Raw genomic sequence first — 16,646 nt, forward strand, 5'->3', positions numbered from 1 at the left:
GGTCTGAGGCTGCTAAGCTCCGGCTTACTACTACATAAACCTGGTCCACTTGCATCAGAAGGGCCAGCAAAGGGAGAATAACCCAGAGGAGAGGACAAGACAAAGAAATCTTGCACCATGTGCCCCTGCTCTGCTCTGCCTCCCTTCTCAACTCCCATCAAGGCCTGAGGGCCAGTGTGCCAGGAGTAGCAGCAGCTGGCAGGGGCGGGAAGAGGCCCAGGGCTGCATTTCCTCCTTGGGGTTCACTTCTGCCTGGGTGTGGGTGTGTTCAGAATGCAGCGCTCATCCTCACCAGCCATTACAGGCCAAACATGCCTTCCAGGAGATGTCTTACCAAGCCATTGCCCTCACTAATAATAATGTTATCAAATTTCTAATGCGGGTACTCTAAAGCAAATGTACTGTTACCAGCACGCCACTGGGCACATTTTTCAGAAGGAAACAGCTGCTCACTGAATCTGTCACTTTTCCTCTACTTGGTACCATGCGCACAGAACAAGAGCTGGCTGAGGGCTGTTTTTCTACTCTACCTTCCTTTAAGCATGCTCAAGAGGCAGCATCAGGTCTTTCAACAGAACCTAGCGGGTCAGCCATGGCACAGCTCTTTAGGAGTTTCCCGGATGGCATGATGAAGCCTTGACAACTAGGGCCTGTGCCTCGGAATTTTAAGGTACAGATATCAGAGCTTCTAGTTCACTAGTCTGTCTCCTCATTATAGATTATAGACCTGAAAATGCAGCCCAGAGAAGTCAAGTAAAAGGTCTGTCATCACACAGCCAGTGAGCTGTAGAACTACAAGTTGGTTCCTTTCTCAGCTGATTTCTTTACCAAAAAAACAGATTTATTTTGTAGGTTGTGAGGTCTAAATAAGAGAGCCTGTAACCCAGCAGTGCCAGAAAGGTGGCAAGTGTCCAATGACTAGTGACTGTCTGCAAAACTTTGTCTCTTAGATCTCCGAAACAACCCATTCCCTTTCCTGGGGCCTCATTTTGCTGAATTCCCACAGAGGAGAGAAAACAGACTGGCCATGGGGTTAACGTGTTCACCGCTGGTGTGTGGCCAATAACTGATCAGGGGTCAACTGAGCTCTCTCCTTGATCTCAGATCTCAAGTCCAGTTCTTTGCCCTGCCAGTTTCAACCCTGCCAGACTCTCTGTTGTCTCTGGAGGGCTGGTGTGATCAGAGAAGACACCCCTGAAGAGAGCCACGTCTCCTTCCCTTTAGCTACTCTGAGTTGGAAGAGGCTAATAAGCCAAATCCATTTGAGAAGGCATAGACAGGAACTCTCAACGTTTACCTATGAGGGTGAGGAGTGCAAAAGATCCTGTAGATACCCACACCAATTCTACCAATAGCCAACAAAAAAATCATCCAAACCATGGAACAAACATGAACTTCTGACAAGACAACCAAATGGGCCAATCAGCTCCACAGACCAGCTCCTCAGAGTGCCCCCGCTACCCCCTCTCCCTCCCTCCTTTAAAATAACCATCCAACCATGTAAATTGCCCGGTGCAAGTGTCTGTTAGTCTCCAGCAGAACTGTCAGTGCTCCTAAGTTGCTGGCCTTCCAGATTACACTGTAGCTTCTTCCTTGGGGGAGGGATGCAGCAGGCCACCAGACAATAGCAGGAGGAGATTGGCCGAGCAGTAACTACTCTGGTTACGGCATCGCAATTCATGGCAGCATTTTGCTGGGAGTGTGTACCACCAGGGAGGAGAAACATAAAAAGGGGAACCTGGGCTGTAAATAATTTATTTCGGCAATTCCTGATGTTGGCTGAATCATACTTTAATACAGAAATACAGGAAAGCACCACTCTGGAGGTGACATGTGTTGCCACCTCATTACTCTTTTCAAAAGGGTCTTCCATCAGAGAGACACCTCACCACAAATTACAGCAAAGAAAACAAAACCCTCATGCACAGACTTATTAATAGAACAGAAGGAAATGGAACCACAGGATTTAAGGGAGCAGAGAACCAAAGCAACAAAGACCATCAGTGATCTGGGGTCTCCGGGCTGCATTTCCATGCACAGAAAATGGGAAGGAAAAAAAAAAAAAGTGGCCCTCAGAGTCCGCTCCTCAACTGCACATCACAGTTTTTCAAAGTAGCTCTCACCCCCCCCCCCATTCCTTCTAATGCACCTAAAGTAGGCTGATTTCTCCAGTGAACCCTACCTTCATGTTCCTTCTCAGTGGTTCCCACTTTCTTGATCTTCCTGGGAGATTTCATAAAGAGGGGAAAGATGGTTCGTAAGCCAAGAATATCAACAAACTTATGGCAATTGTCTGTGCCCTCGGGTCCAATCATGGCATGGTCCAGCACTTTCAGGGCACTGCTCCGGGAGATCTTCTTTTCTCTGGGAACAAAAGAGGTTTCATATAAGGCATGTCATAGGAATGTTCTAGTCTCCAAAAAAGTTGCGGGGGGGGGGTGGGTTTCTCATTATAATTGGGGGAAAAGAAAGAAAAAAACAAAACAACCGTCCACCAATGACAAAATTATTACATAATGATAGATTTACACAGAATATTATATACTTCTTAATAATTAGGAAAGTCCATAATAGAATGACTAAATTCCTATGGTTAGAGTGATAAGCACAAAAGGTAATATTCAAGATTCTATATGAAGCATTACCTCAATTATGTGAAAAATATGCATTAAAAAAGACTGGAAAGAAATGGATCAAAATGTTAACAGGTTATTTCAGGGTGGTGGGATTATGGATTACCTTATTATTCCTTTTCTTTCTTTTAATAGCTTTATCAAAATATAATTCCCATACCACACAATTCACCCACACAAAATACATAATTCAATGAATTTTAGTATATTCACAGATATGTGCAACTATCACCTCAGTCAATTACAGAACATTTTCACTATCCTGACAAGAAATCCCCTACTCTTTAGCTGTCACCCCCACCCCCATCTCACCCTAGCAACCACGGACTACTTCCTGTTTCTATGCCTTTGCCTATTCCGGACACGTCAGGTAGAGGGTATCCTACAAAATGTGGTGTTTTGTGACTGTCTTCCTTCCCTTAGCATGTTTTCAAGATTCATCCAAGCTGTAGCATGTATCGTATTTCTTTTCTGTAGCCGAGTAACACCTCATTGTATGCATATGCTACAATTTGTCTATCTGTTCATCTACTAATGAACATTGGGGGTGTTTCTACCTTTTGGCCATTATGAATAATGCTGCCAAAAACATTCACGTTCAAGGTTCTGAGTGGACATATGTTTTCATTTCTCTTGGATGTATGTACACATAGAAGTGGAATTGCTGGGCCATATGGTAACTCTTTCTTTAACGTTCTGAGGAACGATCACTGTCCAAATTGACACGCCCACAAACAGTATGTAGGTGTCCTGACTTCTCCACATCTTTACCAATACCTGTCAGCTGACTTGTTGGTTCTGGCCATCCTAGTGAGTATGAAATGTTATCTCACTGTAGTTTTTGTTTATTTGTTTGTTTTTTAAAGATTTTATTTATTTATTTGACAGACAGAGAGCACAAGTAGGCAGAAAGTCAGGCAGGGAGAGAGAGGAGGAAGCAGGCTTCCTGCTGAGCAGAGAGACTGATGCAGGGCTCGCTTGATCCCAGGACCCTGTGATCATGACCTGAGCCAAGGGTAGAGGCTTAGCCCACTGAACCACCCAGGTGCCCCTATCTCACTGTAGTTTTAATTTATACTTCCCTGATAACTAATGCTGTCAAGCATCTTTTCCTGTGCTTATTACGCATTTTTTTATCTTCTTCAGAGAAATGCCTATTCAGATCCTTTGCCTGTTTTTTAATTAGCTTAATTCTTTTTATTACTTAGTTGTAAAAGCTCTTTATTCTGGATACAAGTCCCTGATATATGATTTGTAAATATTTTATTCTATTCTAGGAGTCATCTTCTCACTTTCCTGATGGTATCCTTTGAAGAACACCAGTTTTTAATTTTGTTGAAATCCAACTGACTTGTTTTATCTTTTGTTACCTGCATTTTTGGTGTCAGAGCTAAGAAAACTCTGCCAAATCCAATGTCATAAAGATGTACACCTATGTTTGCTTTTAAGTGTTTAATTGTTTAAGTTCCAGTATTTAATTCTTTGATTCATTTTCAGTTAATCTTTGTATGTAGTGTGAAATAATGATACAACTTCATTCATTTGCATGGGGATACCCAATGGTCCTAGTACTATTTGTTGAAGACTAATCTTTCCCCTTTCCATAGTCTTGGTATTCCTGTTGCAAATCAGCTGACCACAGACACAGTTTTTATCTTTGGATTCTCAAATATATTCTAATTTATGCCAGTACCACACTGTCTTGATTATGAACCACTGCTTTGTAGTAAGTTTTAAAATTGGGAATCCTACGTTATTATTCTTTTTTCAAGACTGTCTGGCTATTCTAGGTCCCCTGAAATTCCATATGAATTTCAGGATCAGTCTGTCAGTTTTTACAATTAAGTCAGTTTGCTTTTTGATAGGGATTGTGATGGATCTGTATATCATTCTGGGGAGTACTGCTATCTTCACACTATTAAGCCTTCAATCCATGAATATGAAATATTTTTCCATTTATCAGCTCTTCTTTAATTTCTTTCAACAACGTTTTATAGTTTTCAGAGTATAAATTTGCACTTCTTTTGTTAAATTTATTCCTAGGTATTGTATTCTTGATGCTATTGTAAATGGAACTGTCTTCATAGTTTCATTTTTGGACTGTTCATTCCAAGTATACAGAAATACAACTGATTTTTATACACCGATCTCTACATTACTCTGCAACCTTGCTGAACTCACTTATTAGTTCTAATAATTTTTTGGTGGATTCTTTAGGATTGTCTACAGACAAGATAACGTCATTTGCAAAGAAATAGTTTTCCTTCTTCCTTTCCAATCTGGATGCCTTTTACTTCATTTCCTTGTCTAACTGATCTGGCTAGAACCTTCAGTACAATGCTGAATATAAGTGGGGAAGGAGGATATCCTTGTCTTGTTGGGGATTTTAGGGGGAAAGTATGCAGTCTTTTACCATTAAGCATGATATTAGCTGTGGATCTTTTGTGGATGCTCTAATACGAAAGGTTGGAGAAGTTCTCTTCTATTCTTAATTTAGGGTTTTTTTTTTTTTTTATCATGAAAGGTGTGGGGTTTTGTCAAATGCTTTCTGCATCTTATTATTCCTTTCTCTATTTTTCAGTATCTTTCATTTTTCCATAATGAACATGCATTACTTTCTAGACTTAGGAAAGTTCAACTGTTTTCAAGAAAAAACAAAGGTGATCTTTCCCCTGCCGCTGGCTACTGTTCTTGCAAACAGTTCTTTAAGGGGTATGATTTTCTATAACCTTACAGTGTTTTCTTTTAACACTCTATGAGGTAGAGAAGAATAAGTCAATTGTTTCATATCCTAGTATACCTGGTAAATCAACCAACCAAGCCAATATTCAGTATTCACTGAGGACTTACTCAGTACTGTAGTAGACACAAGAGAAAATAAAAAATTAAGACATGGCTTCTGCTTTCAAAAACATGAAAATCTATTCAGGGAGACTAAATTAATATGAAATAATAAGGCAAAAGTAGAAGTCAGAAAATAAATTTCTCCCCCATGTATTATTCAATCTAGAAATATTTACTGGCTACATCTCCTGTGAGTAAGACAGATCAAGTTCCATGGAGCTTATATTCTAACTGCAGGAGACAAATGGAAAGTCAAGATACTTGATAGTGTTAAGTGTCATGGAAATACTGCAATGTAAAAGAATGAACGGAGAGGATATTTTAGGTTAGGTTATTAAGCAAAGCCTCTTTAGGGTTAACATCTGTGTTGAGATCTGAGTGTTGAGAGGATTCAGTCTTGTACATTTTAGGGGCAAACATTAAAGGCAGAAGAAACAGTATGTGCAAAGACCCTAAGGTGGGAATGTGCTGGCATGCTCTAAGAACAGACAGAAGGCTGGCTTTCTGAAGCAAAAAGAAATGGTATTCCTAGCTTAGATCTGAAGGGAAAAATGAACTATACCAAAGGCCATGTTACCTTGTCTTGTATGATACAATAAGACCTTCAAGTAAAGAACTGGTTCTAGGAGTTGGAGATCTAGTTCAATGTACTTGTTCTGAGACCATTATGTATGTTTCAGTTACTTTAGAGGGAGAGATTGTATGTATTTGGAGGAGTACTATAGGAAAAGACAGATATATTGATATATTTGGATATATCTATCCAAATATTTGGATAGATATATCTATATATTTGGATAGATATATCCAAATATATCTGTCTTTTCCTACAGTATATATTTTCTATAGAAATATATACCATATATATAGTATATATTTTCATATATATATATATATATTTGAAAGCAGGTGAGAGAGTAAGAGGGATGAGTGTGAGCTACTCCTAGTAAAGCCTGGAGAAGAAAGTCTATTAGTTTGAGAAGGAAACTAGGGTAAGATTTTTTTAAAAATTATTACTTTTAAGAATATGGACAACCCAATCATATCTTCTGAGCATCAAGAAGCCAATGATGAGGGCACCTGGGTGGCTCAGTGGGTTAAGCTGCTGCCTTCGGCTCAGGTCATGATCCCAGAGTCCTGGGATCGAGTCCTGCATCGGGCTCTCTGCTCAGCAGGGAGCCTGCTTCCCTCTCTCTGCCTGCCTCTCCATCTACTTGTGATCGATCTCTGTCAAATAAATAAATAAAATCTTAAAAAAAAAAAAGAAGCTAATGATGATAAGGATATTAAAGATATAAAAGGGGAGAATGGACAGATGGAGTTAAGGTGATTATCAGGAAAGGGGAGGCAAGCCTAACCAAAAAGGTGGAAATAACATAACCCAAAGCCCTTCACCCCATTTCTCACCTGAAAACCAAAGAAAAGGAATCGGAAAGAACATCCCTTTGGCTAGGTCTCTGTAGAGGAAATAATACTAAAACACTGCATTATTAAAGTGCTAAGGATGACAAGGCATGCTTATCCTAGGTGAGAGTAGCCAGCCAAAACTGAGTCCCAGTAAGGGGAAAAAAAGGAGTACGTAAAAAATCTTTTTTTTTTTTTTTTAAGATTTTATTTATTTATTTGACAGAGAGAGAGATCACAAGTAGGCAGAGAGGCAGACCGAGAGAGGGCGGGGGAAGCAGGCTCCCCGCTGAGCAGAGAACCTGATGTGGGGCTCAATCCCAGGACCCTGAGACCATGACCTGAGCTGAAGGCAGAGGCTTTACTCACTGAGCTACCCAGGCACCCCTAAGTACGTAAAAATCTCATTGACAGTGCCCCTTGGGTTTAGCCCATCTGGGTTTACCTGAGACTGTTCCATTTTTGGCACTAAAAGTGCCACATCCTGGGAAACCTCTTAGTCCCAGACAAACCACGACAGACATCTTACTTGGTGTCAACCTCAAAAGACCAAGGATGTATTGTAAATATTCCTACCTTAACTCTCCTCACCAAAGAATTAATCAAAATAGCTCACAGATACTCACAAATAACACTCAACATAACTACTGAATTTAAAAGAAAAAAAAAGGTTCCTTCTGAGCTCGTACCTTCATGCAGCAGGCACTGCACTAGCTGCTGGAAACTCTAAGCTCCCAGTCTTTGAGCAATTTAAGGACAGTTAAACAAAAATAATATCAAAAGCCCAAAGCGATGGAAATTAAGTCTAAGGAGGTGAGAGGCAGAGAAAATTAATTTTATCTAGGACAAGTCAGTGAAGGTGTCACATGTAGGTAACATCTGAACACAGTCTGAAGAATGAGTATTGGCCCGACAGAGAGGAGAGTGTGGCCACTGGTGACGGTGTGGGTACACAGCCCGTGCAAAGGTATAATCTTATGGGAGACCAGAGGTAGCTGTGAATGACCGGGGCTGGCAGATTACTGAGGAGAGGTGGGCAGAGGTCACAACAGGCCCTAAATGTGTTCTTGGGGCCCCTGGGCTCCATGCCACAGACATTGAGAAGCCATGAGATGTTGGAGAAAAGGAGGGCACTGGACTGGATGGATAATTCTAGAAAGCTTACTCTGGTGGCTGTGTGATGAAGGCACTAGAGCGAAGACAGGGCTGGGGAGCAAGGAGGACAGTTAGGAGACCATGATACTGCTATCAGTGTAAAATGACAAAGAGTTTACCTACCATACTAGTATAAAAAAAGACATATTTGTCAGACATGAAATCTTAAATATCAGGAGTAGGGTAAACAAGGTTCCAAATTCAGCAGAAAAGGGTTTTTTTGCACCAAGCTGGAATTCTAACAGGAAACAAGGCAAATAATACATTTGTTTTCACTGCGGCTGGACTCGAGCATCCTACTTCACAAAGCTGAATTTGCAAAGGTTATGACTAGGGCACATAACGATGTGAGCAGAAATTAGGAAACCGAGCTATAATATCCTCATTGTTTAGTCACTAGGAAAAGGCCTCCTGACATGAAGGATGGTCGTGTACCAGGGCACCTTCAGTTACCATGCAGCATACATTCAAACCATTTTACAAATAACACAGCAATCTTGGAAATACTAAAAGTAAAAGACTCTGATTTGGCCAAGTCTCCCTCTCTCTTTTTTCCTGCCTAAGCAAATTCAACAAACAAAAGATTTAAAAAGTAAAACCTTTCTTCACGTAGGCAGTGTAAGACACGTTTAAAGGGGGCAGTAATTGCATATTGATCACCATTTAGGCAAGCTGCATGGAGGTGAACTCTGGAATATTCATTGGCTTAAGTTCAGGCTTTTAGCAATCAATAGCTGTTTGGCCTGACTTTCTTGGGTTGACTTTATTTGAAATATTTATTCTACTGGAGGACAAGTAGTTTATCTTAGTCTTGTCTGGGTTCATCGGGTTGTCGATCACGCCAGGACCAAAGTGAATGCTAGCCTCTGTAAAAGTGGGTGGTTGGGGAAATGACAGAGAGTCATCTACTGCTCCTTATTCTGCCAAAATGAACCTTATGATGAGGAGAAAGGGATGGGGAAAGGAAAGGTTCTTAATTAGCTTGTTCTTCTTCACTATGCAAAACCACTTTTGCAATAAACACACATTTTGACTATAATTTTGTTTTGTTCATTTGTTCTTTTCACCAAATATATGAGGTACCTAACAGGTGCCAGATATAAGTTGACGACATAGAGGCAGGCACAGCTTGTGTGTGTCAGGAACTCAGCTCTCAGGCGAGACAGATACGCAGATGATGAGTATAATGAGAAAAGCAAAGCACCACAGTAAAGGTTTTGTTCTACAAAGTAGAAAATGACTGCAGGAAGGAGGGCTGATGGTATCTGCGGCACAGAGGCCTCACAAGAGATGATGCCTGAACCATCAGCCATTCACTGGATGTCTTTCCCAGACAGGTGAAAAGGGAGAGGGTGTTTCAAGCAGATGGAAACAATAGCACATGAGAAGACACAAGTGAGCTGGGAACATTCAGGAAAGTGGTGCATGGTACAGTTAGAATACAAAGAGCAAGAGGGGCAGCAGCAAAACATGAAGCCTGCGGACTCTGTGTATTAGAAAGATTACACCTGCCACAGTGGATCGAACAGTATGTGGTGGTGGTGAGGGGAGCAGAAGACAGAGGGAAAATACATTAGATGGGGGGAAGCAAAGTAATAGTAGACTAGGAGTGAAAAGGACTGAATTCAGATTGAACCTGAGGTGCCTATGAGACATAGTGTTGATGTACACCTTAAACTTATGGGTCTGAAGTCTGGGAATAAGATTAAAAATAGGGGCAAATTTGGAAGAATTATTCAATCTATGGGCAGTGTCTGAATCCATGGTGTAAATACGACTACCAGGAAAGGGTACAGAAAAAAGGGAAGAACCTTGGAGGAAAGTGACTTGAAGAACAAGTGAAAGAGGTAAAGTCTACTCCCTCCCTAAGGGACTGGTGAATGGGGAAAAAAAAGTGACAGGCAATCTTTAAAAGATACTGAGAACCACAAACTAGTCCTGGCAAGAAACTTGGATAATGCCATATGAAATCATTTTTGTTTGCTTGACAATGTACACAATAAAGTTAATTTCCTTTTAGCTCCCAGGACAGAAGATCACTTTCCACGATCTAGGATTTCTATGAATGAGACCGTGAGATCAATGTAACTAAACTAATAATTGCTCTCAAACTATTGTGCCAAAGAACAGTGGTGCTCTGGGAGATGCTAAGAGATACTCCACCGCTAAAACACAATAATGGCGATCTTCTATGTTACTAGACAGCGTTTTTCAATTTTCCATTTCTATTCCCATCCATTTTTCATAAACTCCCAGTACCAACCACTGCTTGACTAACTGCCAGAGAACAAAACAAATATGTAGAAAACAGAGGTTAAGATTTCAGTTTATAGCACTATGGTGGGCCAGATATGCAGAGAAACCACTCACAGAATGGCTGAGCTGACAGTAAAGTAAGATGAACAATCAGTGACCAAAATCCAGGGCTCTGAAGTGCACAGGTTGGCAAATGTTATGCAAAGGGCCAGACAGAAAATAACCGTAGGCTTCATGGGCCGTGTATGGTTTCTGTAGCATCTTTTTCTTTGTGTGTGTTTTAAAATACATGCGACACTTCTAAGGTACAAAAACCATTCTTAGTTTGTTGGTCACAGAAAAACAGGCCTTAGCTGCCAATCCCCAATAAAGAGGATCAACAAAGCTCAAATCTGGTTCTTCAAAACCACCAATAAAATGGACAAACTTTTGGCAAGGTAATCAAGAAAGAAAAAAAAAAAGCACACAGAAAAAAACCAATAACGGGTATGGTAAGAAAGGGCGAGAACTACAGATCGAGCTGATATTAAGACGACAGAGCATAAGGCATAGTTTTATGTCAAAAACTTGGAAAACAGGTGAGATGGACAAATACCTAGGAAAATATAAATTTCCCCAAGTAACTCAACAAAAAGAAAAAAGAAAACCTGAATGGGTCTACAGCCATCCAGAAAACTCAATCAGTAGTTAAAACCTTCTCTCAAAGCAATCACTATCAAGTTCTATCAAATATTTAAGAAGGAAATAATTCCAGTATTACTTAAACTCTTATATTCTTTGATTCCTTTAATAAAGCTATAAAAAAAAAAAACCCAACCCTCTGAGAGTAAACTTATGGCCAAACTCACTGAGGTATAGGTATCAAATTCCTACATAAAATACAGAATCTCAAAAAACATTAAAAAGATGGGCTTCTTCCAGGAAAGCAAGGCTAGTTCGATACTAGAAAATCCATTAATGCAATTTTCACCATATTAACTTTAAAAAACCATTTCAATAAATGTAGAAAAAGCATCTGATAAAACTGGCTGATCAATTATGTAAAATCTGTGACATTAGTAAGAGAAGAAATTTCCTTAATCAGATAAGTGCTATCTCCAAAAAACTCGAAACAAACATTATACTCAATAAAATGCATTCCCTGTAACACCAGGAATAGGAAAAGTTTGCCCTTGATCACTACTCCTTCCTATTTAACCCCACATTAGAAGTCATAGCTAGTAAAATGTAAATACATACATACACACAACTAATAAATTATTGAAATGAAATGTGACAGAAAATAATCTTGTTCCCACCTATTAACTACTACTCCCTAATAGGGGCATATACCCTGGGCTTTCCTAGTAAAAGTTCAACTAGCTCTCCAGGAAAAAAGTGCTGATTTGTCTTATTTTCCAATTTACACGGTGTAAATACTCTCACTATACTGGATTTCAAGTTACCAATGTGATCCCACTAAACATGGTGTTGGAAAGAGAAGTGTACAGTTAGCTTTCATGAGCCTGTACGAGCTAGCTCAAACATATTACTGTTTATACTTCCCTCCCCACACCATGGACATCAAGCTTGGTCATGTGACTTTTTATGGCCAATAAAATGTGAGCATAAGTAATACATGTGTCTTCAGAGGAGAAGTTTAAAGATTTATTGCATTATTCAGCCTTTCTCTCTGCTATGAGAAAGTCACATCCCATTGAACACTGTTCCTTTAGTGTGGATCCCAAAACAAAGATGTGGAGCAGAACTTCAGATGGCCAGTGATGGATGTATCAGGAGTGAAAAATAAATATGTCACTGAAAGTCCTTGAGGTTGCAGAGTTGCTACTGCAACAAAACCAGACTGATATGTGACAGAGCAAAGTTGCTTAATATAAGATCAATATATAAAAGTTATCTGTATTACTGTCCACTAGCACTGAACAGTAAGAAAATGTATACTAGAAAGTATTCTTTTATAAAGATTTTATTTATTTATTTGACAGTGCACAAGCAGGAGGAGAGGCAGATGGAGAAGCAGTACTCCCAATGGGTAGGGAGCCCGATGCGGTGCTCGATCCAGGACCCTGAGATCATGACCTGAGCTGAAAGCAGATCCAACCGACTGATCACCCAGGCACCCCAACTAGAAAGTACTTTTAAAAATAGATAATACACTCTTGGACTTCCACTTTGGGCCAAGATGGAGTAATAGGGACTAAATTTATATCCTCCCCCCCAAACAAACTAACACACAAAAGGACAAAACATATAAAGCAACGGTTTTCAGACACTTGACATCAGGTAGCACAAGACAGTGATCCCCAAGAGAGGGAAACACATGCCATGAGCCCAGCTGGCTGCCTGGGAGAGTCTCCAGGCCTCAGAAGAGGGTGGAGACACAGGGCAAAGCAATAGGGCAGACGAGTGCAGCTGGAGCTCACAGGGCAGACTGCCAGACCACGAGCCGTGCAGAGATGTGCACAGGGTCTCTGAGTCTGCAGCTGAGTGCTAATTAGGACGTGCCTGTGAGGAAACTAACCAAGGCTACAGAAAGGAGCCACCTGAAAGAAGGGGAAGCAATGCCTAGAACTCATCCAGGGCCAGAAATAGTTTGTGTTCCCACCAGCTGGAGTGGAAAAACTGTGAATTCACAGTGCATCAGGTGGAGTCCTCAGGAGGGTACTACTTCAGTCCTGAGGCAAAATTAACCAGAGACTAAAGGTTAGTCTGGTCCCACCTAACAGCTTAAAAGTAGGCCTCTGCAGGAACAAACTACTTCTAGTAATTTAACTATATCTTAGAAAAAGATTCAAGAATATTTATGAGAAACAGAAACACACACACACACATACAGACAGGCACACACTTCCAGCATCCAACAAGGTAAAATTCACAATATTTAAATTTCAGAAAAAAATTAACAGACATTTAAAGAGGCAGTAAAATATGAACTATAAGCAGGAGAAAAATAATAAAAATAACAGATGACAGAATCAGAAGACATTAGTTTTATTATAACTATATTTGATATATTCAAGAAGGTTAAAAAAAGCTTCAGTATGCTAACTAGAAACAGGGAAGATATCTACAGAAGAAAAATACATGTCTAATGAACAACACACTAGATGAGATTAAGTGCAGAAGAAAAGAGTGAGCTTGAATACATAATAGAAACTAAAACACATTAAGAAAGAAAAGACTGAAATTAATTAATAGATTACCAGTGAATGGTGGTTGGACAACTTCAAATAGCTTAATACACATGTAATTGGAGTTCTTGACAGGAGGACGGGGACAGGAAAAAAAAATTGAAAATCCCAGTGATTTCAAAAATTTCCACTATTGATGAGATCTATAAGCTCATAGATCCAAGACACTCAATGAAGCCCACACCCAAGAGACATGAAGGAAATTACATCAAGGTACCTCATAACCAGACTGCTCAAAATCAGCAAAAGAGAGGATCCTAAAAACATCCAGACAAAAGGGGACACCATTACATACAGAAGAACTAACATAAGAATGACAGCAGACTTCTCAAAGCTAACCATGCAATCCAGAAGACAGTGAAGCAATGTTGTTAAGAGAACTGAATGAAAACAAAACAAAACAAAACTCTATTAAAACAGAATTCTATTCTATATATGAAAATATCATTCAAAGGTGAAGGCAAATATTATTTTAGACATACCCAAGCTGATGAAAGTCATCACCAATAGACCAGCACTACAAGAGATGTTGAAGGACATCATTTGGGAAGAAAGAAACTCATACCAGATGAAAATCTGAATCTATACAAAGAATTCTCAAAGAGCACTGGGTGATCGCAAATGTGTTGGTAAAAATAAAAGATTTTTTCTAACTTTAAAAAAACTCTATAAAAGATATTGATTATTTAAACAGAAAGATAAAACAATACGTATTGATATTTATAACATACATAGAAGTAAAATATATGACAACAATAGCACAAAAACCAGAAGAAACGGAAGTTTATTGTTGCAAAGTCCTTATACTATAGATGAAATGGTATACTACTACCTGAAGACAGACTGTATACATTAAAGATGTATACTATAAATTTAAAAACAACCACTAAAAAAGCAAAGACAAAGAGCTAAGAAACCACCCAAGAAAATAACATGGATTAATAAAAAATGTTAAGTTAAAGGAGGGCAGATGTGGGGCACCTGGCTGGCTCAGTTGGTACAGCAACTGACTCTTGATCCCAGGGTTATGAGTTCGGGCCCACACTGGGAGTAGAGATTACTTAGGAAACAAAATCTTAACTAAATAAAATTTTTTAAAAAAGAAGGCAACAAAGCAAAAATGTAAATGGCATAAACATCTCAATTAAAAGGCAGAAATTGTTACAGAAGACTCCAATGTAATACTGCCTACAAAAAAAGTCCGTATTTTAAATATAAAGACACATAGGCTTGCAGATGGCTGTCTTCTCAACATGTCCTCCCACAGCCTTTTTTCTGTGTACCCATATTCCTGATGATGCCTCTTCTCATAAGACCACCAATTCTACTGGATTATGGACCTATCCTTATGACCCTATATAGCCTTAATTACCATCTTAAAGGCCCTATGTCCAGATACAGCCACCTTGGGAATTAGGGCTTCAAATATGAATAGAGGAGTGACAAAATTTACTCAGTGATAGATGGTAAAAGATGTAGTATGCCTATAGTAATCAAGAGAAAGTTGTGGTGGCTACACTAATATCAAACAAAGCAGATTTCAGATCAAGGGACATTAACAGGGATAAAGAGAGTTATTTCATAATGATGAAAGATACAATTAAACAAGACAGCATATACTCCTAAATGTTTAAGCACCTAAAAGAATTTCCAAATACATAAAGTAAAAACTGACAGAACTCAAAGGAGAAACAGACATATTCAGTTATAGTCAGAGGTTTCAACACCCCTTTTATAACTGATAGAATAAGTAGACAGAAAATCTGTAAGGATACAGAAGACTTAAACATCACTATTAACTTAACCTAGTTGATATTTACAGAACATTCTTTTCAGATGCACGTGGAATATTCAGCAACACAGACTATGTCCTGGGCTAAAAACAAGTTTTAATAAATGTTCTCTGACCACAATGGTACTAAAGTAGAAATAAAAAACGGAAATATCATTTGGGAAATCCCCAAATATTTAGAAACTAAATAATACATTTCTAAATAACTCATGGTTCAAGGATGAAATGAAAAGACAAATCAGAAAGTACTTTGAACTGAATAAAAGTATTTTTTAAAAGATTTTATTTATTCATTTGACAGAGAGAGCAAGAGGGCACAAGCAGGGGGAGAGGGAAAAGCAGGCTCTCTGTTGAGCAGGGAACCCGACTCGGGCCTTGGTCGCACGGTCCTGGGATCAAGACCTGAACAGAAGACAGATGCTTAACTGTATGAGCCACCCAGGCGCCCCTAAATAAAAGTATTTTGAACTGAAAACATACCAATATGTGTGTGACAAGGCTTAAGGCAGCAATTAGGAATTTATAGCATCAAACATATTAAAAAATAAGATCTTGGGACTCTTGAGTGGTTCAATTGGTTCAGAGGTCAACTCTTGATTTGGGCTCCGGTCATGATCTCAAGGTGGTAAGATCAAGTCCCCTATCAGGCTCTAGACTCAGCGGGGAGTCTGCTTGAGACTCTCTTCTTCTCCCCGTGTCCTTCCCTGAGTTGTGTGCTCTCTCTCTAAAATAAATAAATAAATAAATAAATCTTTTAAAAAATAAGATCTCAATTAAATGATATTCAATTACCACCTGGAGAAATCAGAAAAATAGCAAACTGAACTCCCACATATTTAGAAGAAAAAAAATAATGATCATAGAAACAAACAAACAAACAAAAAAACAGGAGATAAATCAATAAAGAAAAACCTGATTCTCTGACAAGATCAACCAAATGGGTAACCAGCCTGATGAGGAAAAAAAGACATCAGTGGCCAACATTGGGAATAAGGGAGAGCACTCACTACAGATTCTACAGATATTAAAAAATAAGGGAATACTCATGAATAACTTTATACCAATTTGTTCAACCACTAAGATAAAATGAATTCCTTGAAAGACACTGACTACCTAAGTTTACTCAAATGGGGAAAAAAATTGGTATAAATTTAAAAATTATTTCATTAAAATTTTAAACTTTTCAAAAAACTATGAAAAGGAAGCAGCAAGTTATGGGTTCAGAGAAACTATATGTAAAACATGTATCTGACAAAAGATTGTATCCATGATATATAAAGAACTGTTATAATTCAACAATAAGACAAACAACTCCCCCTCCTCCCACCAAAATGGGCAAGAGATTGAAAAGACACCACACCAAATTGGATG

At 39.1% G+C, this 16,646-nt stretch overlaps 1 protein-coding gene across 2 annotated transcripts in view; it reads right to left on the reverse strand.

Moving 5' to 3' along the window:
* The window catches only part of CTNNBL1 (catenin beta like 1), a 163,031-nt gene that overhangs the window by 60,771 nt on the left and 85,614 nt on the right, over window positions 1-16,646 (reverse strand). For both annotated transcript variants that reach the window (XM_059133251.1, XM_059133252.1), the window contains one exon: window positions 2,183-2,364. In XM_059133251.1, the coding sequence (XP_058989234.1) occupies window positions 2,183-2,364 (182 nt within the window). The remainder of the gene's footprint in view (window positions 1-2,182; window positions 2,365-16,646) is intronic.

Source organism: Mustela lutreola, chromosome 9 (genome assembly GCF_030435805.1).
Source record: "Mustela lutreola isolate mMusLut2 chromosome 9, mMusLut2.pri, whole genome shotgun sequence".
Taxonomy (NCBI): domain Eukaryota; kingdom Metazoa; phylum Chordata; class Mammalia; order Carnivora; family Mustelidae; genus Mustela; species Mustela lutreola.